The 22,272-nt window shown below is 41.6% G+C and overlaps 1 protein-coding gene across 7 annotated transcripts in view; it reads left to right on the top strand.

The window, feature by feature from the left end:
* SPECC1 (sperm antigen with calponin homology and coiled-coil domains 1) overlaps window positions 1-22,272 on the top strand; it is a 91,544-nt gene that overhangs the window by 22,710 nt on the left and 46,562 nt on the right. For 6 of the 7 annotated variants that reach the window (XM_065694426.1, XM_065694428.1, XM_065694427.1 and 3 more), the window contains exon 3: window positions 1,786-1,921. In XM_065694426.1, coding sequence (XP_065550498.1) covers window positions 1,786-1,921 — 136 coding nt within the window. Of the gene's footprint in view, window positions 1-1,785; window positions 1,922-11,233; window positions 11,602-22,272 lie in introns of those variants that run through there. The other variant, XM_065694429.1, reaches the window with a different exon arrangement.

Below are 22,272 nucleotides of genomic sequence, written 5' to 3'. Positions count from 1 at the left end.
CTCTCTGGTATCCTGGAGCAGATCAACACTTCAGCTATTGAACCTGATGTGCTCACAGGGTCCAGGAAACCACAGACTGAGTCAGAGGAAGAGATGAAAGGGAGAAAGAATTGGAGCTGAGAGACTTAATTTTGCTTAAAGATTTTACTTTAAGCAAATTCAGGGACTGCTAAATAGAGAGAATGCTGCTTGGGAGCTCTCTTTCCTTTTAACTCAAGCAGTGGTTTCAGCTTGTGGTTCATGGACCCCCTGAGTGTCCCTGGACAACTTCAAAGGAAGTGGGGTTTGATACATGAAAACAGTTTAGGTGTCCATTAACTGAAAAGGGTGGAAAAAATACAGCTCTAGGGAGACTCTCCAGAGCTTTGGTCTTTTAAAATGATTCAAGTATTTTCCCTGAAATTAATTACAGACTGCTATTAGAGGTACGCAGGCTGTTAGAGAAGGACACCAATGGGAAAGCAGTGACCAAAGTTCTTGAGAGAAACTGCTACTTCTGCTTGTTGAAGCAACATAATTCCAGTGTTTCTCCTTGCATCTTGTGGTCATTGTGCTTGTATTGCATGGATTTCTTGAGCATGCACCTAGAGTAGGTTTGCTTTACCAGAAATTCCCCTCCCCAAAAAACCCCTCACAGCAACAATGTCCCTTGCTTTGTCATGTACAATAAAGCTGAATAAATTACAGTGATATCCCCTAATGCTTTTTAAAAACACATACTGTAACATGCCCTGGAAAACACACAGTTCACCTTCTTCCAAGCTTATGAAACATCAGTATTAACCTTTAGAACTGTGCAGCTAATCTATTCTGGAAACAATGCATTTTTTTTGTTGGGAATGATTTCCTTGGTGGTCACATGAACAAAGCGCTTTCCCGTGAACAGACTTTTCAGTTTCTCATCTGAGTCAACAGTCTCCAGTCAGTCACACACATGGCATTAGGTCCTGCCATGAGATCATGGGTCATCTTTGCTCACTGCTTTTCAAAAAACAAGGAGAGTAAATAGCTGAACTCGTACTATGTTGAAGATAAGGCATTTCCAGTTGGTAATTGTTAAATCTCGCACTGGCTGCTCTTGCCTTTTATTATGGCAACCTGAACTTCTCAGCTAAATGGCTCTGAGATTTTGGCTTGGTCTCTGGCATGTTCTTTGTTCACGTTGGGTAACCTAGTTTATGGAGCCATGAGGTTTGGTGGCTCCCGTTTGACAAACACAGGAAGGAACAGGCAGTTCCTTACTGTTGAAGCAGCTCAGGCACCTCTTCAGAGGATCTGAAGTCACCACTGGGCCAAAACTGTGTGATCCTGAGTGGAGAACCAGCAGATTCTTTTAGGATCTTTTTACTTTATATACATTAAGGTCCAGTTATTTGCTGCTTTGCCCTACTCGGTGTGCCAGGCTCTGCAACTGGCATTTACCTGCACAGCCCCAATACATGACTAAATGCAAACCAGTAAGGAAATGGTGAATGCTGTTCACAGCAAGATCAGAGAAGCCAGATCTACTGGCTCCTGTGTTCTCGTGTCTGTTTGCTTATTTGAGTGGTCTTTCCCATTCTTATTCCTCACTGTTGAAATAGTATTTATCCCTTGACCCACTTCACAAAAATGAAAAACAAATACAAAAATATAAAGAAATACATAATATGGCTATAGAAGCAATATTCCTATTGGGCTACTTTAAGGAAATGTTCCTTTTCTGCCAGGGACCTTGCATTTTGAATGACTTAATGGAACTATTCAAGGTCTTAACCTTCTGGTTGCTTACAATCTCTGTTGCAGCTGAAGAGGGCCAGCAGTGATGACATGCTTACCAAGCCAGGGGTGACAGCAGGTCCTGGAGTCTCCAGGCTGAAGAAGACCATTACAACAGGAGCCATTTCTGAGCTTGCTGAGAGTCGCCTGAAGCCCAGCACAGGTAGATACAAAGACTATGGATGAGTCTATGTTATGTGAAATGTGCTGTGTCACTTGGTTCACCAAGATCCTAGCAGCGTGTCTCTCTCCCCACCCCCTGTAGCCCATTATAATTTACCTGCTGTGACAGCATGCAGGATGGGACATGCTGTGCCCTGCAGATTGGCCTTTCACTGCTAATCTGAAGCTAAAAGGGAGGAGTTGGGGGTTCCCAGGAGCTGCCTTGCCCAGCTTCACCCTTCTACCTCTACCAAACGAGCAGGGTGGTTACCGCAGTGGCAGGAGGCCAAAGATCCAGCCAGAGCATCTCCACATACGGCTTGTGCTTCTAAGCTGCGGGATGGCACTCTCTGTCCCTCAGCAGCCCCGTCAGCTTGTTACCATTGGTTCCAGAGCTAAACCTGTTTCTAAAGGCAGCAACACCATCTGCATACCAAGGGCTTCTGTGCAACCGCTGTGCTTTCGCTCAGGAGCTCAGCAAAGGCTTGCTTTTGTCTGCTCCCTGGTGGCATTTCCAAGGGAATGTGAGATCTTATTAAATTTGACCATGACCTCCCTATTTGTCCCAGCCTCTGCAGGGTTTTGCTGTGTAACAGAACAATGTTATTAACCAGGAAGGGATTTCTGGGAAGAAAAAAAACCCAAAAATCTTTATATACTTTCCCCCACCCCTGAAAGAAAATTATGCATTTTTAAACAGCATAAATCTTCACAGTAAGCAAAAGACAAATCACATTCTGCAGTTAGTCAGTCTGTGAATCCTCAAATTCAAGTGACTAGATGTATCCAAAAGCATTTGAGATTTACCATCAATAAGGAGGCACGATGCTGACAAGAGAGGGGAGGTGTAATGGGGGGGAAAATAAAACCTGTACAGATGATGCAGCATAGGATCCTGGGAATGCAGCCAGGGAAACAGCACTGCGGGGACTCCAGAATGGAATACGTATGTCAGACACAAAAATACTAGCACTGGAATAGAGAGCCCCCTTCTGCATGTGTGCATAATAACTGGGATTGGAGGAGGGATAAGATTTATGGTGATGAGTGCTTTAAATACATAGGGTAAAATGGTTTATGGAGGTCAAGTTACATCTGGGTATTGTTTTGCCAAGTTAAATTGCATCATTACATCTGCCCCATATATTGCTTTGTATCAACATTTGTAGAAGTATGAGTGGGAATATTAGTGCTAGGCAAAGAGATCAAGTGTGGAGCTACCTATACTGTGTAGACAAACACTGAGCGTGTATGCACTACCCCTGTAAAATCCCTTTTAACCTAGACAGAATTGTCCCTGGTCCTATAGGGACTATTATAGGCATGTATATAAAGACCTGTACCTTACACATCTTTAATTTTCACAGTGATTCCATGGTCCAAAAGAGTGGAAATCTAACTATAATCTGAGTATGTGTTGCTCTTGTGGCCACTCATTGAAAGATACTGGATATTTGTGAGCAAGGATACAAAGCTGAATGGTACTTTCCAATTATCACACTACGGAAGGATACCAGTAGGCACATCCTAAACAGTATATTGTTGCTAAAAGGAAAATTAAATATCAGATATGACAGGGGGCATGACATGTTCTTGAAACATAAGAAAAGGAGGGAACATTGAGCTGCTATATTTGATTTGAAATGGCACCCAAATTGTCTCTGATTATGATCGAGACTGCTGCAATGCTGACTGGCTGTGGAGCTACTCCAAGTAAAAATGTTCCTGTATGGGAAATGCAGATGTTTGTGTATGTAGCCAGCTGTAAATCTTGACATTTTGTTCTGAAACCACTTTCTTTGGCTTTTTTGATTGCTTTCATCAGTTCTGCATTTTCCTTTCACGCCTTCACTGCAGGCATCATGTCTCCCCCTCACACCTTCCCCCTTTGTTTGTACTTTTTAGGTTGAGGTTTCTTTGTCTGTTGCTTGAGTAATTTGATTGTTTTACTGAAATGATATTATATTGGTTCCAACTGCACTCTGGCAGTACTCAGTGGGTATTATACTATTGTGTAAAAGAAATCAAAAGAAACAAGGTATGTGGATGGGGGAAAGCTTAGGTTTCTTTCTTCTTTAAGGAGTGACTGTCCAATGTTTGCGTGTTGACCTTGAAAAATAGCATGTGTTCCAAATGCTGCAGATAATAAATAATTGACATCAAGATTGCTTGTTTAAATGGGGTTGTTGTCTGCTGCCCTTGGTGGACTTGAAGTTATTCATTTTAGCCTTTTGCTGACATAACTACCCGTCTGCCTTGTTGGAAGCTAATGCAGTAAATCATGAGCAACTTAAAGGGAGATGAAGCCAATCTTATGTGTCCATTGCTGGCAAGTGGAGTTGAGCAAATGGAACTGGAGACAGGTTCTGGCTGGAAGTTCTGTGCTGTGATGTTTGGCTTTGTGTCTGCTTGGCAGTTTTGAAATCCCAAGTAATGGGAAATGACGTGCAGGGAGAAATAAGTGTCTTGGATTCAGCTTCTTTATCCACAGTGTTGTGTCTTTCCATGTACTGTCCTAAAGTAGCAATTTGGCTTTAACATAAACCTAAACTTACAGCTCTGGTGTTGCTTTTAATACTTAAGTTAATGAAACAGCTGGAAAAATTGCAAAACAGGAGGAAATAGGTCACTAATCCTGAGAAATATTTATTTCAATGTACGCACTTATAAAGGCAGCCAATCTATGAAATCATATAGCAAAGTGTTTAAATACACAAATGTATATCTTTGTGAGAAGCCAGGACTCTCTTCTTAAGGTTCAGGTTTATAGGAAATAAGTGATTTTTTTTCAGATTCTGATCATTTGAGGTTTGCAAGCCAAATAACCTTAGATAATGCAATTTCACAGATAATTTCAAAGCTTCTTATGTGACCATACACTTGGGAAGAGCATTGCATAGTGGCACTGGTATGCAAATGGGAAGTCTGAGGGTTACACATGTGAAATGACTTGCTCAGTGGATCCTACAAGTCATTCCAAATCCTTGCTCTCACTCTGTCACTCACTCCCTACAAACTCCCAGGATAAGCACTCTCTGAACATTTCCCTCAAGGCTGGCTGGTTTAATCATGTTCATGTGCTTCCTTGATGTTATTTCAGTGCCAGCAGCTATTATCTGTCAGGTTTGACAGGAATAAAAAGAAGTCTTATGCTGGACATCAGAGAAGAGATGCAGCCAGGATGTGTGACGGGGCTGTGAGTGAGCACGTAGTCCAAAAGCATTCAGAATACTTCAGGCATCCCTGTTCTTCACAGTATATTGACTTTCATATTGAGCTGTGCCAGCTCCAATATGAAGTATCGGTTATCTTTGAACAGTAAGTAAGAGCTTTACTTTATTTTCTTAGGCTGCTTCATCAGCTTTTTTCTGTATTTCTAAATCTATAGAGACCTATTGAATTTGCCTCAGAAACAGTAGGAAATTGTGAATAACAATGCTATAATCCCCTAACTCACTATTTATAGAAATTCTGAGTACTTTACTGACAAGCTCAGGATCTCTCTAAAGCTTAAACCATGTTAAAGACTGGTGCTATACCTTCTCACAGTGATAAATGTGTTGTATCTCCAGAGGCCAGGAGAAGCCATGATGCCAGCAGGAATATGAGGGATCAATGGCCTGCTGTGTCCTCCTGTGCTTCATCAGAAATCTATGCATAAAATGGAAAAATCAATAACTGACACAAGTTTTCAGCCAAAGCAACAAAAGTGTTGCTTTCTGTGCCTGCCTGCTGAGTTGGTTAATATCAAGGGTTAGAGACAGTGCCAATACCGAAGCATAGAGGAGGTAAATTCAAAGATATTTAGAGTTTCAATTATCTCTCAGTCATCTTGTGTGGAGCCTCTGAACTCTGCAGGTTACCTGGACAAAAGCTGCTAATCCCAGAATGGATCACTGCCAGTGTGAGAAATGAAGCTGTACAAAGCATGCTGCTGTAAAAAGGCCAGTAAATTGAATAGTAAGATAAAAATACAAGGAATTTGGCATAATCAGTGAAGTCTATAGAAGGTTTTGAGGGTTATATTCTGCTGTGGAGCAGTTTAGTTGGAACAATTGTCTGTTCCAGTACAGAGGACTTTTGTACAGAGGATTTTAAGTTTCTGTGAATTGTCGTTTACATTCCTGCCCAGTTGTCAATGTCCCAATGACTAAACATGATACCTGTAAGTCTTCTGTTTCTTCCTAGTTCTAGTACAGCAGATAGGATTAGCCCCTTTGTCCATCACCGTTCACCATGTAGTTTGTATAAAAAGAAAAATCCTATTTTCCCTCTGAAACTGTTGCTTCTACCTTTTCTGTGTAGACAGTGATGATATTCAGAACAGAGAAGCTTTAACTAAGCAAGGGCAGCTGGCCACTACCAGTGGTTAGTGCTGGGGAAGTATTGGAGTGTCACTTGTGCAACCTGAACAAGTTCAACTGCGCTTGATTTTAGCGGGGAGACTGGTGTATGGTTTTGTTGCACGTATCACTCATTAGATGTGCTTCTTTCCCATCGGAAATGAAAATGCGGCAGAACATGGATTCCAGTGGTTCTTGCACATTTATAAATTGTCATTTCAGGATTCCTATTTGAAAGTAATACATGGACTCTATCAAATTTACTGTTTTCTTTCTGTTAACTTCTCTGTTTTGATGAGTGTCTCACTTTCTGGTACTGGGTAACCATTTAGATTGATGATATTTATATATATATATATATAAAAGATAATATATATTTTATATATATAAACTTATAGATATATAATATAATTTTATATACATCTTCTACATCATTTTATATATAAATATATATATAAGCTTTCTTTAAAAAAAATCCTTGCAAAAATCTAATTGACAGCTTATTTCTTCATAAGATGCTAATGCTCCCCAATTAGAACAGGAAAAAGGAAAGTGATTTCTTTTGAAGGACAGCTCTCTGACCTTAGGGCCCTTTTACTCTCCCATACATCAGTTTTTGACAGGGCCTGCTTATTGTGATCTGTCACATCAAAGGACTGCTATAGGTTTGTCGAAAGGTTGCTGCACTTTGCATTCAGACTCGTTACTGTCTCCTTTTTCTTGTGAAAGATAGAGCCAAGTGTGAGAGACACTAATGAGATTGGTACGTTCTGTTCCACAAGACTTCGCTGGAAACCAAATGGCTGATCTCATCCAGGGTTTCCCAGGAACAATAAATATGCTTGAAAACTTCATCTGTAAAGCTGGTTGCGTTTTGCTACGCTTTTCAGGTACAAGACACAAGTTCTGCATGATTATTCTTCCTTCTAAAGCAAAAGAGATTCTAGCTCCGTAATTGATATAAAAAGGAAAGGAAGACTCAAATTGCTTTGTCAAGATGTCATTCAAATAGGCAAGTAGTGCCGGAGGAATTTAACATGCAAAACAGTGTGTGGAAATACGTGTCTCTGTGTATGTCCATAGACATGTAGAAATGTCTGCATGGTTGGTTGTAGCATACTGGTGTGAATGTGAATCTGAACCTTAACCTCCCTGACATTACTTAGCAAAATATTTCCTCTAGCTGTGATTTCCCCATGTATCAAGCAGTCAGAGTGTTCCAGCACCATTTTAGAAGATTTCACCCACTAACCTCTAAAGGGAAAGCTTAAGGATTGAGGTAGATGGAATTTGGAATTCTAGATCTAGTCTATGGCAGCTACTTGTCAAGTTTCTCCTACTTCTTACACAGATTTTTTTTTCTGTGCTAGCCTGCATACTCAAATGCACATGTTCACTTCTCATGCCCTTGCTGAAAAAGTTCCTCTATGATGCTAGATTTTCACTTTCTCCTAATTTTTGCTCTTTCTTTCTGTAGCCCATGGGTAGTTCTATACCTTAGAATGTGCACTGCCTCATGTGACTGGTTTTCAGGATTCTTCTTCCCCTTTGATAAATATGTCATACCACAGCAACATTTTAATTGGAGTAGTCACTTACTTTAGTAGGGCAGAAGGCACTCACTAGTTTATTTAATGAAATGATAGCAGTGGTCTTATTAAATTCTCTCTGCTGGCTCAAGATCTCAGTCCCACGATGCCTTAAACTAGTGAGATCTGTCAGTGGATGCAGTCTTGTTCTGAAGGTGACATGTGAAGGCTGACTGACGTAATTATTCTTTTGTTCCGCTGTTGGCTATATTGTATGAACCTTCTTCCATAGCCGGGAATGGAGTGTGAGCAATGCATTTCAGTTGACTGTCTGTTGGGATTTCCAATACCTCATCCTGTTAAGGATAATAGTTTGAGACTCATTCACAGGCTGTCTGCAGTCATCTTGCATTATTAAACAAGTAAGAATTAACTTCTGACAGCACTCTCTGCAGCATGTACCTTTCACAGCTTTGTTGCTGTCCCAATCTACTGCACAATTTACATCTACTGCACTGAATCTCCGTGAACAGATCCTAAGATTTTGCATGCAACTTCTTGCTAAAACCATCTGTGAAGTAGAGACCCTTCTCTCTGATGTGCCAGCAAAGTCATTCTCTCACATCTTAACCACCCTGGGACCTGAGCCAGTTAAGAGGATTCAGTGTGTGGTAGGGATACTGAGATGCTGAATCTTAAAGACTGTAATGACTTGACTTATTAAGCTGTTGACAGTTAATTGGCTTAAGCCAACACCTATAGGGAAGATCTATTACAGTTGTAAGCAAACTGTGACGATCACAAAAGCCTTGCAAGGGATACCTGAACAGCAACTGCTTGGATGGCTCAGGAATAGCACAAATCCATGATCTTTGTTTTCATTTCTTTTCAGGCTTCTTAGTGAAGTTGTTCAGCAAAGTCAACACAACCTTGTGGGGACTACCTGCCCTAGGTTAATGATCAGCTTTCCTTCAGCTGGTTTGAAGAGAAATGATCCTTAACACACATTCTTTAGGCCTAAATGTATCCCAGCCAGAATGCCCTGGCAGAGTGCCATTGTGTTTGCACTGAAAGAATGGGAGGGAGTGAAAGAAAGGAACGCAAAGCTGGCCTGGTCTAACAAGTAACAAGAGAGGGCTTGGCAATACCTTCTATTTTCTTTTCCACTGATTATTTTTTTTTTAGCAGCTTTTGGCTTACATTAGATTTTAATACTGTAAAGTAAGAGGGATGGATTGACAGCTACATCTCGGATGGGTTTCTGGAAGGCTGTAGTTCTGTGTCATAAACTGTGACCTCACCAAGTATTCTTTCCACAAAAAACTCTGTTTTAGCATGGTTAAAAATACAATTGCTCCTCTGAGTTTCAATATAGATGCTATATTCCTAATCCTTGTGGGCCCGCTACTTTTCATGATATATAAATCTCTGCAGATTTCTTTTCCCTGCTACCTATGTACTTAGGGCTCATAAACTCTTTAGCATTAATAGAAGAAGTAGAGCACGATAGTGTGAACGCTGGTATTGATATTCAGTGCCCACCCTTAGGGCTCATTCAGTTGAGACCAGACTTGGACAGACAGTCCAGACTCTGGAAGTGCTCTTCAGCATCTGGAACTTTTTTAGACCTTAGTTTTCTGAAGAACCTGCCAGCTGTTTGGTCTCTGTGAATTTGAGATCATTTTGTGGCATCTTCACACCTTTTCTTTTGAACATGGATTATAATTTGAACAGAAGTTATGCTAATTAATTTGCTGTGAGAGTAGGATGCAGGAAGGGTTATGCCTGGCAAGAAAGTCCAGTTCAACTACTGAGTTGAAAGAATTATATATGTGACACCTTGAGTAACTCATTCCCATTCTCACTATATAGAAAAGTGATGTTTATGGGGCTTTACGGGCAGTCCCACAAGTGAGCAGTGCAAAGGGATGAGTCAAGCTTCATGCCTAGGAAGAAACCAGCTAATCTGCTTTATAGAGATGAAATTGTTCATTCATTTTTATACCTTTATTACTGAGGAGGAAGGGAGAATTAGGTAAAATGTTCAGGTAACAAATAGTTGCCTAAAGATTGAGCCATGTGTCATAATTTATTACCTAGTCATCACACTAGAAGTCATGCTTGCTGTTATTCCTTCCCCTTTTTGCTCAGTTTGAGCTGCAGGCTCCATAAAGGTAATCTCTTATCTATGACTTCTGCTCAGGCTATAGCTGTATTTTAAAATTCATATCCTGCCTTTCACTGTGGACTTGGACAGAAGTCTTTTGCCTGACATCATTCTCCCTATTATGGTGTTAGTATGTTCTGATTTATCTTCCATGCTACTGTCAAGAGTAACAGATTGATTCTTCCAGTCATGAAGTGCTCAGATTTCAGGTGTGTTTGCTCTGACTCAGTAATTACATTTTACAATTACTCCAGGCTTGCAACTGTACTGTACTGGGTCCCTGTTAGACTGTTCCTCTTTGTGTTATGGAAATAGAAAGCAGGTGTTGAAATAATAAAAGCTCAGTGTCAGGATTTATCAACCCAAGAGATTATTTTGGCTAATGCGATCCCTCTGGTGAATCCTGCTGAAGAAAAGCAGAAGTCACTCTATAGCAGAAGAAAATCTCTTGGAGATACGCTTCAACAGCATTTGGAAGGCATTTGTATCTGTACCTTGGAGAAGCGCAAGCTGAGTATCCATCTAATAAGATACAAGACTTAAGAGGTCATAAGATGATCATAAGAGATGAAAAGATCATTCAGAAAAATAATTTACTATCAATGATCTTTTTTTTTTACAGATCTTAAAATGGCTTATTCTTTAAACAAAGCATTCTATGCTTGGTATGCGATAAGATGGGGTAGGCAGGAGCTCTTTAATGTCATCCCAGTGTAGACAGCTGTATGAAAACTTTTAGCTACATCCATAAACTATCAGAGCAAGAACGATGAAAAACTGAAGGTTGACAATGCTCCCTGTTATACCGGTCTAGTGGAAGATGTCCCTGCCCATGGCACAGGGCTGGAACTCAGTTACCTTTAAGGTCTTTTCCACCCCAAACCATTCCATGATTCTATGAAATAGCAGCAAAATTCCGTTTCTAGCGTATTAAACAACCTCCAGATTTGGGGCAAAGCAAGTTTTGTCTCTGCTCTGGAGGCATTGGGCTGCTCTTGTCTTCGCTGGGGATCCAACTTTCTGCCCCGCTCCACTCCCAGCGGCATTCCGGTATTTCGTTTTGGCATTTCCTAGTGCATGGCCCAGCAGCCGCTCCCTGGCCATTAACCCCTCTGCAGCCGGGGCTGTTCGGGGGCACTGTGCTCACGTCTCCACGCTCAGCTCTTCCCTGCGCCGGAGCTCGCCTCCTGGTAGAGCCAGCGCCCGCCTTGGGCCCGGCTGCAGTTCTCGCCTGCGGCCCCTGGGTGGCTTCCCCCGCCACGAGTCCCTCCGCCTCCTCCTCCCTTCGCCAGCCCGCCCGGTCCCTGCCTCTTTCTCCCCCTCCCTTTATTCCAGCAGCCAGGCAGCTAATGAACTGCACAGGCCGGCCTTCGGTGCATGGTATTGTAATGAGGTAGGAGGGAGAGCCCCAGAGCTCCAGCATGAGCAGCAGGCTCTGTGCCCTGTGCCAGGAACTAGGAAGGAGCTGACTTCTTTCTCCCTTTCCAATTTGAGTGAGGCGTACACGGTAGGAGCAGGCAGAGGCAGGTCCGGCTTCGGCACCCACACGGAACATGAGCGGGGCTCCGGGGCCCTAGAGAGGAGCTCGGGGAGAGACCGACGATGGGCAACCAACCTGGGCGAGTGGAGGAGCACGACCAAGGTCTGTACGGTCCCGGGGGTTTAACCGCGGCGTCCCGCTCAGCGGGAACGGGGGCTGTTGTCATAGCTAATGCTGTTGGCTTGGAGCCTGCTAGAGACGTTACTGCTCTTTATCTTGTGCCTTGTAAATGCTGTTTGCTGCTGCTCCACACCTGAGATCACAGCCGCGTCCTTAGGGAAGCTGTTCTGGAAGAAATCCTTTGCTGGTGTGAGCAGAATACCTACAAGGGAGGGACCTTACTGCCTCACAGATACTATGTTATGCCGTCTCCATGATGCAGCTAGAAAGTTACAAGGCTTATCTAGTGATGTACATGCAACTTGTCAGGATCTGCAGCTTGGCTGCACCATTGTTTGTGGCCTGAGGCCTGAAATTTTCCAGGCCTTGGCATTTAAAATGATGCCTTTGTGGAAGGTCTTCCCACCATTGTCCTTTCAGAAGTGTAGTGCTTTGCATGTTAATCAGTAGCAGATTTTATAGACAGCTAGAGCCAGTATCAGGTATATCTAATTCCCCTTGTGCTAAATGTCTGTGTTGTACCTAGGAAGGCTCCTAATGTGTTCCTGATGCTGGAGTACTGTTTGGTTGCCTTTTGATTGATTTTTTTTTTTTGTTTGTTTCTCAAATGCTGAATGGGGAAAAAACCAGTAGGCCCACTGTTTTCTGCTGTGTATTTTTTAGTTTCTGTTTGAGCTTTGAATGTACAAGAACACTGGAATCGGTTGTATTTCCTGGCACTCTGTTCCTTACTGTTACCATGGGAATTTCATTCATAAAATTCCATTAAAGTTGCAATTGCTTCATCAGGGCTTCTTTATAACTTTGGGTTAGATGTGTAGCTGTTGTTTTAAAAGCAAATACATACATACCTGGTCTCCAGTATTGCGAGGCAAAGCAAGAGGCAGAGTGCGCTGCATTGCTACTCCAGGCTCTCACACAATAGATCCAGCAGTGAGTGCTGGAACAGCAGTTAGGTGTAGTGGAGAACTCTCTAGCACTATGTTAATCAGCAGGCTAATGAAGAACACAAAAGCTGCCAGTATCCAGTCACCAGAAGAAATGCTGCCCTAAGGGAAAGTTAAACTTTAGGCTGGAAAGTATGGCTGCCCCCATCCCTAGCCCCTGAAATCTGTATTGCACTGGCCACTGCTGGCTCTAGAAGTTATGCTGGAACTAAACATGTCACTGTCATTTGCAGAGGGATGGTACTGATAACAAACTAAGGGAGGGGTGTTTAATGCCACGGAGAGGTACGCTGTGAACTTTTGATCAGAGTGTGAGAAAACTGACTTTGATTTTGCAGTGCCGGTGGTGGGACTTGAACAGGTTTCTACTATTAACATCGATGATAAATGAGCATGCAGATCCCCTATGGGCTTTGAAAACCTCTTTCATCCTTTGTTTTCTCTTGTCCTGTGATTTATTTAATTTTTTTATTGAAGGGGAAAGATTTATGCTTCTGTTGCACCTAAGCAGTTGTAAAACTATTCCCGGTTTCTAGGTGTAGACTGTACTGACTTCTGTTTTAATGTCTTCACTGTTCATAAGGTATGAATATGCTTGAAAAATGCATTTTGTATCAAGCTACATGCTCAAAACTTTTTTTTTATCTTGAAAGAAGTTTCAGGAACATTCCTGCTGACAACATAAATTCTAACCACATATTCCTTGTTGTGCGTGAGAGCTTTAGAGGATAATGTAAAGGCAGCTGGAGCAGAGTTTCTGTTGATTTCTGGCAACTAGGATGCAAACCTGTGTTTTTCACATTAGAATGCAATACGTGGAAGTTTCTGGTGTTGGGCTTTGTTTCTCCTTGAATGAACTTAATTCAGCTCTCCTTCAGGAATACCTATATCTTGAGTAACTGTGGTACTCTTTAAGTTCAGTCCTTTTGGAATAACCAAAATAAACCCCAGGAATTGGTCTCTTTATTGATCTAGCTCATGAGCCAGCTTTAACTACACATAATCAAGTCTTGACCTGTTTCCCTGAGCATGATCCTCAGGGTCATCTTGTTTGTTTTTCAGGGAACTTTATGGACACTCTATGGTAAATCTATGTCTTTCACCCCAAACTTACCATCTTGGGGTAATGGGGACAGGTTTTTAAAACACTTGTTCTTCCTATTGGTACCACTGGACACTCATGTCTTTAAAAATCTCATCCTAAATGTCTCTGTTATGATACAGGCAATAGCTTAGAGTAAAATATTTCTTTTCATATATTTATGAGAGTATGATGTACGGTAACAGCTTTTCCTGTTAAGTGTACGTAGGAGCACCAGGACATGGGGATGCACAGCTTTTGGTGAACAAGGCTACAGCTTTATGACAAAAATATATTTTACTTTCAAACCTAAATAAAATACAGGTCCCAGACGCATCACTTCCAGAGTCTGATAGTGCCCATGTGAGTGATGCTGACTCATCAGCTAACTGTCAAGATTCAGAATATCAAGATACAGCTGTGCTAACCCCAAGTTTTGGATGTGCTGGTCAGTGCTGTCAAGGAGCAGGAAGGCAGCCATTGCCCCCAAGCTCAGCACTTAGAAGTAAGCATGTTAATGCAGGGGAATGGGAAAGAAATGTAATAGCTGAGGGATTGTGGAGAAGTGGAAGGCAAAGAGAAGACATCCCACACTGCATCCTTCTTGCAAAGTAATCCACTGCTGGTGTCTAATGGGTTTGTGATGAACACAAGATTGACAAGACTGTAACAGCCCAATATCATCTCTTTTAAGTTAATCCACATGTGCCTAGGAGTGTAAGTGTCCAGAAAGGATTTAAGGGGACTGCTTGCAATAATGTTATAATGCTATAGGCTTTTCACAATTTAAAACTCGTTTTAAACCACTCTTACAGTCATTTCTAAGAACTTTGTGGTGTGCGATCCAAGTCTGCATCATGTTTGCCAAAACTGCTGGTGGCAAGTGATCACTTTTCCTGCTATACCCAAGTACTCTGGATAGTCATATTTATTAAGCACATGGAAGTTTTAGAATAAGAACACCTCTGAAGCAGTACAGAAAAATATGTTAAACAACAAAGAATATTGCTGCTCTTTGTCAGTACAGTTAGTTTTCTGCTTTTGAAACTGGCTACCCCAAGCTAAAGGAACCATTAGTATATACAAACACAGGCCAGAGCACCTGTGGAATAGTTAGAACATTTCGTGGGAGTTATCTGGTGTTATCCAGTGCACTGTATTTATTCAGAGAAAGCCTTTCAAATATTAGCTTGCCTTGGAAACAGTGAGGCAGGCTGTGTTTCCAAACAGGAGTGCTGAGATTCCTTGACTCTGGTTGACAGGGTGATGGTGGGGTTTTGTTTATCCTCAGAACATCTGCAGGTGATGTGGTGATCAGTATCTTTGGGAAGAGGTGGAAAAAAAATTACTCAAAACATACAAAAACTTTCTTGAAATCAGCACTTGAATGGGAAACGTTAACTTCTCTACTTGGAACAAGGTGGTGATGGGGTTATCCAAGGGTTAGACTTTTTTGGGGACTGTTCTTATTTGTAAAACATGCTTACATGGCTTGGATGAGAACATCAACTGTGTCAGTGCATACAGTAAGCCTCTATTGCTCTGTTTTGTTATGTCTGTTTTGTCCTGGTCTACTGGTGGCTTCCTTTTATGTTTGAGGAAGGGGCTCTTCAGTGTAGGATATATAGCTTGTAAAATGACACCTTAAAGATTAAAGGGTATTATAGAAATACATTATTTCTTGTGATTCCTGTTTTTTTGGGATGTGTAGCCAGATCTTTTCTGGGTATTCTTTAGTCCTCTCATCTGCTTCTATTCCTTTCTCCCCCTAAACATGGGAGCTATTCATTTTCACTCTGTTGTATGTCAGCGCCCCATTTCTGCCAAGCCAAAGCTCAAGAGAACAGATGAGTTTAATGATGGTGTGGGGGGAAGGGAAGGAGAAGAGAGGGGCAGCAAAGCTAATGAATCACATAGCAGCTTTCATGGAAATACCGACAGCAAGTCATGTCCCCCTCAAGCTTGGGCAGCAAGCCATGGGCCTTTTGTTCCCAGTGGAGCCAACAAACCACAATTTGCTCTCCAGTGGATAGTTTAATTCCTTAGTCACCTCTTCCTCCCACAAGCCATTCTTGCAGGGGGGGTTTACAAATGCTCTTATTCTTCAGAGCAGTAACATGCTGCTGATTAAACTGGTATTGAAGTAGTTTATTGTCCCCTGGAGGGCAATTTTTACTTTGGAGGCTTCTCTTCCAAGGCCAGTTAGGGCCAGTTCAGTTGATTAGTGTTGTGATGTGACCTGACTGGCCTGACATTATTAAATCATTTCAGAAATACCCACAAACAGATGTCAAATGGCAATAGTCTCTTCTGCTCTGCAGGCCAGTGGAATGAGTACAGCCAAGAGACTATGTCACAGTTTGGAATGGCTTCTTAGAGGAATTTAGTCATGAGAATGACTAACTTGCTGCCTCCAAAATTATCTGTGTGAGGCAGAATTAAGTGATAATCTGAGGTCCCCTCATTGCATGAGAGGCCAGTGAATGCTCAAATGATGGAAGAGATCATCAGTAAGTTCTGTGCTAAGGCAGGGGTCTTGACAACAGTTTTCAGCATTGGCTGCATGTGCCGAGTGGGAGTACTTTCCCTGTGGGCAGGACCAAAGCTTTTACAAGAAGAACTTCTAGGGCATGGCAGGCAGCAGGATGTGGTTTCTGCATTTTGTTTAGTGTTAGATTGTTTTGCTGATGAAAATTAAAGCCAGTCTTGGATGAAGACGGGGAGCTTGTGCTGGCAATCTTACTGAATGGGCTGCTCAGCAAAAGCTTGTCCTGTCTTTAGTGCTCTGCTTTTGCCCTAGTGCTGGTTGTGTGATAAGGAAACAGCCAGTGGATAGTTGTGATTGTTGGTTCTGACACAGCATTAAATGACTCAAATGAGGGGAAAGGGTGAAAGGAGGAGGGAATAGTGCTGGCCTTGGAGGAAAAGTAAAGCTTACTACTTTTGTATTTGGCTCTTTGAGATCTTTAACATTATAAAGCTAGCCAAAGAAATTTGAGCAAGTATTGCACCTTGGTCTTCCCACTGAAATCTCCCAGAGCCCTGGAGGTATTCAAGAGTTTATTCAGAAGCAGTCCTGTGTTTTGGAGCTGCTTTTACTATTTCAGCAGAGTAATTTCTTATATTTTTTTTTTCTTTTCAATTCCTCCTGTATTTTATTAATTTACTCTTCAGAAAACCTGGTTTCCATTGGCATTGTAGCTTTCAGAACAACATGAAGTTGTAGAACTGAAGCAAAGTAGATATCTTGGTTTCTTTGGCACTGAATTGCTTGACGAAGGCTTAATGTGATTTTTTTTTTTTGTGGTTCTCAGACTGCCACTAGCAGGTTGACAAATCTTTGATGCTTTCATTATCTTTTTGATACTTTCTGATGCTGTAGCTCCAAGCAGTTTGAGTATGATATGAAACTGAGGATCACTGTTGATAGTAGACACTGATAGATTTTTTTTTTCCATGCATCAACTTTTTTCTTCCCATAATATGAAGTAGGTGCATTCACATATTCTCTGAAATGTTGCATCCATTACATTTCATGAAGCAGCAATAGATCTGGATTTCATGTTCAGAGGCAGAGTACTCTGTCCTTGTGTGATCTGTGCTCGTCAGCCAGTTCTCTTAGGCTATAGCATTATGTCAAAACTGCAGTTTTCTGCCCTTTTAATCAGTCTGTGTAGCACACAACTAACAAACTCTGTGTTTTTATCAACAAGGAAATTTAAATGTAAAGTTCTTAAAGGCAGATTTGATTTTGATGGCTGGAAAAATACATCCTTGGGAAAATGTAAGGCTGACTTGGGTTTACATGGTCCAGTTCTGCGCACGCACAGGGGATGTGTTGGCTGAAACGAGGACATCTTTCCATTTGTTACCAAGATGAAATAATCATGTAGGCTTTGTATCTTGACTGGAATGTGTTCAATTGATTATAGAAAATGCTAGAGACAAAGTAAATTTGTCCCTGTCTTGTGAGCAGCACTGTATTCTTCCCATATTCTTGTCCTGATGAATACTTTGGTGTGAACTGCTACATACCATGAGTAAAAGTGTGACACTACTGGAGCAAGTAAGAATTTTACCAGTAACTTCAGTGAAGTCATATTTATTAATGTATGGAAAGGGGCTTTAGGGAGAGGATGCAGTTAGATCATATAGTTATGTTGGCTGTCTATTCTTCCTTCCCCTACTGAATTGTAGTTTATCCTTAACCCTTCCTTTGCATTTCCTTGCCATAGACTGGTGAATAATATTCAGGATAACTTCCTGAATCGTGGTTAGTTATGGTTTTATTGCTTTCAATGATCTGTTCCATTTCTAAACTAGGATATCATCTCAATATAAAGGCTGCTTCAAACAAAAGACAAAAGGGTTATTGGGCAAACTCTTAATCTTTTGAGAATACTTCTCTTCTACACAGCTTCTGCCTCAGGACATGGCAGTAGGATTCTTGAATCCAGCAGAAAAACCTGTAAGGAAGGCCATATGGTTTTCTTACAGGCTTTTAATTTTAACCTCTTTTACAGGTAAAAGGAAATTTTGCTTTTTACCTTCATGGTTTCCTTTATATAGGCTTGTGCAAAAGCATCTTAATACACATCTGATTTAATAGGACTATATGAACACACAGAGATAATGCTCTTGAAATGCTGTGGAGAACAAGGTAGAAACTGATGATCCATTTGACTATCCAGCAGTCCTAGGCTTACAAGCTATCTTGCCAAGATGAGAGGCACAAAGCTCTGATAGCATTTCTCTGGGTCTTTCCTGAGCAAAAGCTGGTGAGGGTGAACATGTCAGAAGGGAAGAGACAGTGCTCCAAGAGGCTGAGGATGTTTCTATAACCCCTGTCTCCTAGATCTTGAGAAATGCCACTTTCATAAAGCCCTGTTTAGTTTGAAGAATGGACTAATCACATTAGAAATTACTCTCAGCCTCCTCCACACATAGTTTCTTTGAGGCTGCTTGACTGTGGAAAATCTTTGACTGATCTTTTAATTAAAAGCTCTTCTTTTTACTAAGGAGTTAAAGCTCTTTCTGCTTTGAAGTGGGCAACTTTTTATAGATAAACATCTCATTATGTTATGAGATTTCTTCCTCTCCCTTTCTGTCTCATTTTTCTTGATGCATCTCACCCTGTGTTGATAGTCTTAATGGCTTGAGCCCAGTTCCCAGTATCGGCTGTTGAGGACAGTGCTGGCTGGCTCCCTTATTGCTATACTAGGCAGAACTAAAGCTCTGGATGAGCTGTGGAAACTCAATTGCAGTCCTTTCCCCACCCCCTCACTGAAGCAGGCTGGAAAGGACAATAAAACTGGGTTTATTATGTGGTCATCACATTTTGGTAAACAAAAGGCACTTGTAACACCAATGCAATGCGTACTGGTTATTAAACATTGTATTTAGAAAGAAAAGCCTCTAGCTTTTAAGTTCTGCCCTCTGTTTTAGGGGAGGAGGAGGATTGTCCTTTCATGTTTCCAGTTTTGATCCTTTTTCCCCCACTCTTTCTGGATTTAGCAGGGTTTGAGAATTCATGAGGGAAGAAGTTATTTTGGCTCAGTCAACCCTGGCCTTTTGGCCAACTCTGGGGCAGCATTCCTGAACTGGAGGGTTCAGGTCATGGTTTCCTAACACAAAGCACTCAACAGCCGTGCTGTGTAAAGGCATTTTTCTGCTGCTCCATTCCTCTGGAGTGGCTTGCTGCTCCCTCAGTGGGATAAGTTGAAGTGTTTATGGGAAGGACAGTAAATTAGATCAGGATCTATCTGCCTTGAACAAAGAAAGTGAAAGGGAGGGAAAATTCCCATGCAGAATACTGGCCAGATTAGTTCCAGGATTCATAGCATGGCCTCATGAATAGTTAAATGGGTTGATTAAATGAGCCTCAGAATTGTGCAAATGCTGATGTTGCGCATTTCCCCCAATTAAAATTGCTATTTAGTTAGCTTTTGTGCCTATAGATGGGGGATGTCAGGTAGATTTGGGAGCTTAGAAGTATGATCCCTAACACCTTGTCTGGAAGGAGCAGAGTTGTTCTCACTCTTCTTTCCTACTGGATTCTTGGACCAAGAGGTTTTAGGTAACTTTTCTTCAACAGCTTCCAGCCACAGATCAGCTGTTAAGGTTCAGCTGGGACAGCCACTGTATATGCACTGTACATGGAGAAATGTATCTACTCACTATTCTGATGACTGTTAATAACTGAATTTATATGGGTAGATTTAGGGTTAGGTTTTTGTTTTGCTTTTTAATTTCCTGTACTTCTTGAAACACTCAACACTTGTACCTAGCAAAACTGCATTTTCCAGCAATGGAAGTTCAGCTGTCTTGTCACCATGGTTAACCCAGTAACGGCTGAGTGATGGAGCTTATGGCATAGATTAGCTGGGAAGTGGTTTTCTGAGCTGAAAAGAATTGTCTGCTTGTCTGCAAGCTGGAATCAGGAAAATCCTGGGGTTCATACTCCAGCTAGGAGTCATTTATCTTGAGAATAGCCTTGAAAAAGCCATACAAGTTGAAATTAGCTTTCTGCCTTTACCTGAGGAGAAATCCACTATTATTTCTGAACAGCCCCTTCCTGAAGACAGTGTTAGTAAACTTCAAGGATGCCCCCAGAGCAGTCGCTCACCACCTTCTGGACAGCATACCAGATCAAACTACAATTTATTTCAGTGAAGCACCAGAGGTTTCATCTTCATTCACTGAAAGATGCATATTTATGGATATTTTCTTATTTAACAGTTGGCTCAAAACTCACTTTGCTGTGGGTTAGAGATGATTATACCTGATCTCATCTCATTTTGACAGGTGCTCAAGCAGGAAGTGTTCCAGGACAAACAAAATCGGGAAGTGTCACAGCACACAGAAATCGCTATAATTTTGGTGTGCTCATGTCACACATATACAGAGTTGAGGCCCTCTTAAGGAATATAAAAATCATGTTTTTTCTAACATGAGCTATGTTGGTTGTGGAAATCGTCAAATTGGCTAAAAAGAAGCAGCAAGTAGGAAAATTCTGGATTTTTGTAACTTCCACCAGATTCATTTTGGGATGATGCTACATACTGAAAGCTTTAGTCATCCCTTTTGTGGGGGTATAGCTTGCAGGTGACTTAAGTGTTTGGCAGTCCCACTGGTATTAACAGTTCCCAGAAAAGTAGGCTTGAGTTGACCAGAGGGATATTCCAGTAGGGTATAGAGTTTCTCTGAACATTTGCTAGACCATTTGCTTTGGATGCCTTAGTGTTTGTTATGCCAGGTTGCTGGGTACTTCAGGAATCCAAAGCAGGGGTAGATTGCAATGACGCTCGTAACCTACACCCATGTTGGCAGACATGATGTGCATTGTTTGGTTATTCCGTGGGGGTTTGCATAGCTCACAACCCAGTGGTGCCCTCATGATGCTCTTGGAGCCCAGTGAAGCCTCTTGGATGCTTCTTGACTCTTGAGCAGATTGGAAGGTGGAATTTTTATCTGTGAAAGCAAATGCACTTATGCATAGAACCAGTCCTCCCTCTTTTTAGCTCTGCCGTTGTACTTCACAAACGTATCTTTGGTCCTTAGACTTCTGAGCAAACGTTCCTTCTTACAGTAGAGCCTGAAGCTTCTTTGTGCTGGGTACAAAACTGTGTTATATTCAAGACAGGCATATATCCAAGCTTGGGTTTTCATTTAAGACTTAACAAACCTTCAGAAAACCAAAATAAATAGCTTAAGAAATGCTCAGAACTCTTTTGTGTGGACATAGGCATGTCTCTCAGGGTAGAAAAGTTTTTAACTACTCCTGCTGTTATTCAGAGAGGAATTGTATGTGAACAGGCCCATAAAGAGGAACGTAAGTCAGCTGAAAATCACAATGAGACTTTGTGAACAGGGTTTTGATCAGATCTAGTCTCATTTACCTTCTGAATGCGTCCTTGTTTCCACTGTAATAGCACTGAGCTGTGACAATGTGAACTTGAGCTTCAGTTCTTGTTGTGGGTGTGCTAAGAGCTTGCAACCACCAGATGCTAAGAGCTGATCCTCTTCTGTTTGTGTTTTAACACTTGAAAGTTATTGATCAGGGTGAGTCCAGCAAGCTAAAAATAAAATACTTGTTATCTTTAAGAAATTCCTTAATTGTGAAACAGGTTCTGTGGGTACTTTCTCTTGTAAAACCACATTACAACTTACTGAAAGAGACAACGTAAACAGGGCCTTTTGTGGATTCTAAGAGTACTGGAAAGCTTTATTCTGCAGCCATCTCCTTGTCTTGTTTTAAAGCTAGGTGGAGTCAAAGATGAGCCTTCCCAAAGAATCGCCAACCTGCAGAGGTGTTGGCTCTGACTAATACGTTGCAAACTCACTAACTCAGGGCAACCATGACTGGCCAAGCCTAGGTTCACTTTGTTCACTGTTGTGTAAAGTCAGGGTAGCAAAGAGCATCATCTTTCTGGGGACAACCCTAAAAGATGTTGCTGAGGATTATCCAAAGGAGTATCCAACACTGGTCACTGAAAAATGCTGACAGCTAACCTGTTCAGCTTGTTCCCTTGGTATATCAAGCGGATCAAGATGGAATAGTTTGTCACAGTATAATAGTGTCATTCTTTACCCTGACTTTTATCTAAGCTGACAGTGGACCAGAGG

Source organism: Lathamus discolor, chromosome 14 (genome assembly GCF_037157495.1).
Source record: "Lathamus discolor isolate bLatDis1 chromosome 14, bLatDis1.hap1, whole genome shotgun sequence".
Taxonomy (NCBI): domain Eukaryota; kingdom Metazoa; phylum Chordata; class Aves; order Psittaciformes; family Psittacidae; genus Lathamus; species Lathamus discolor.
Note: the sequence above shows the minus strand (reverse complement) of the source record. Positions and strands in the feature narration are given on the sequence as shown.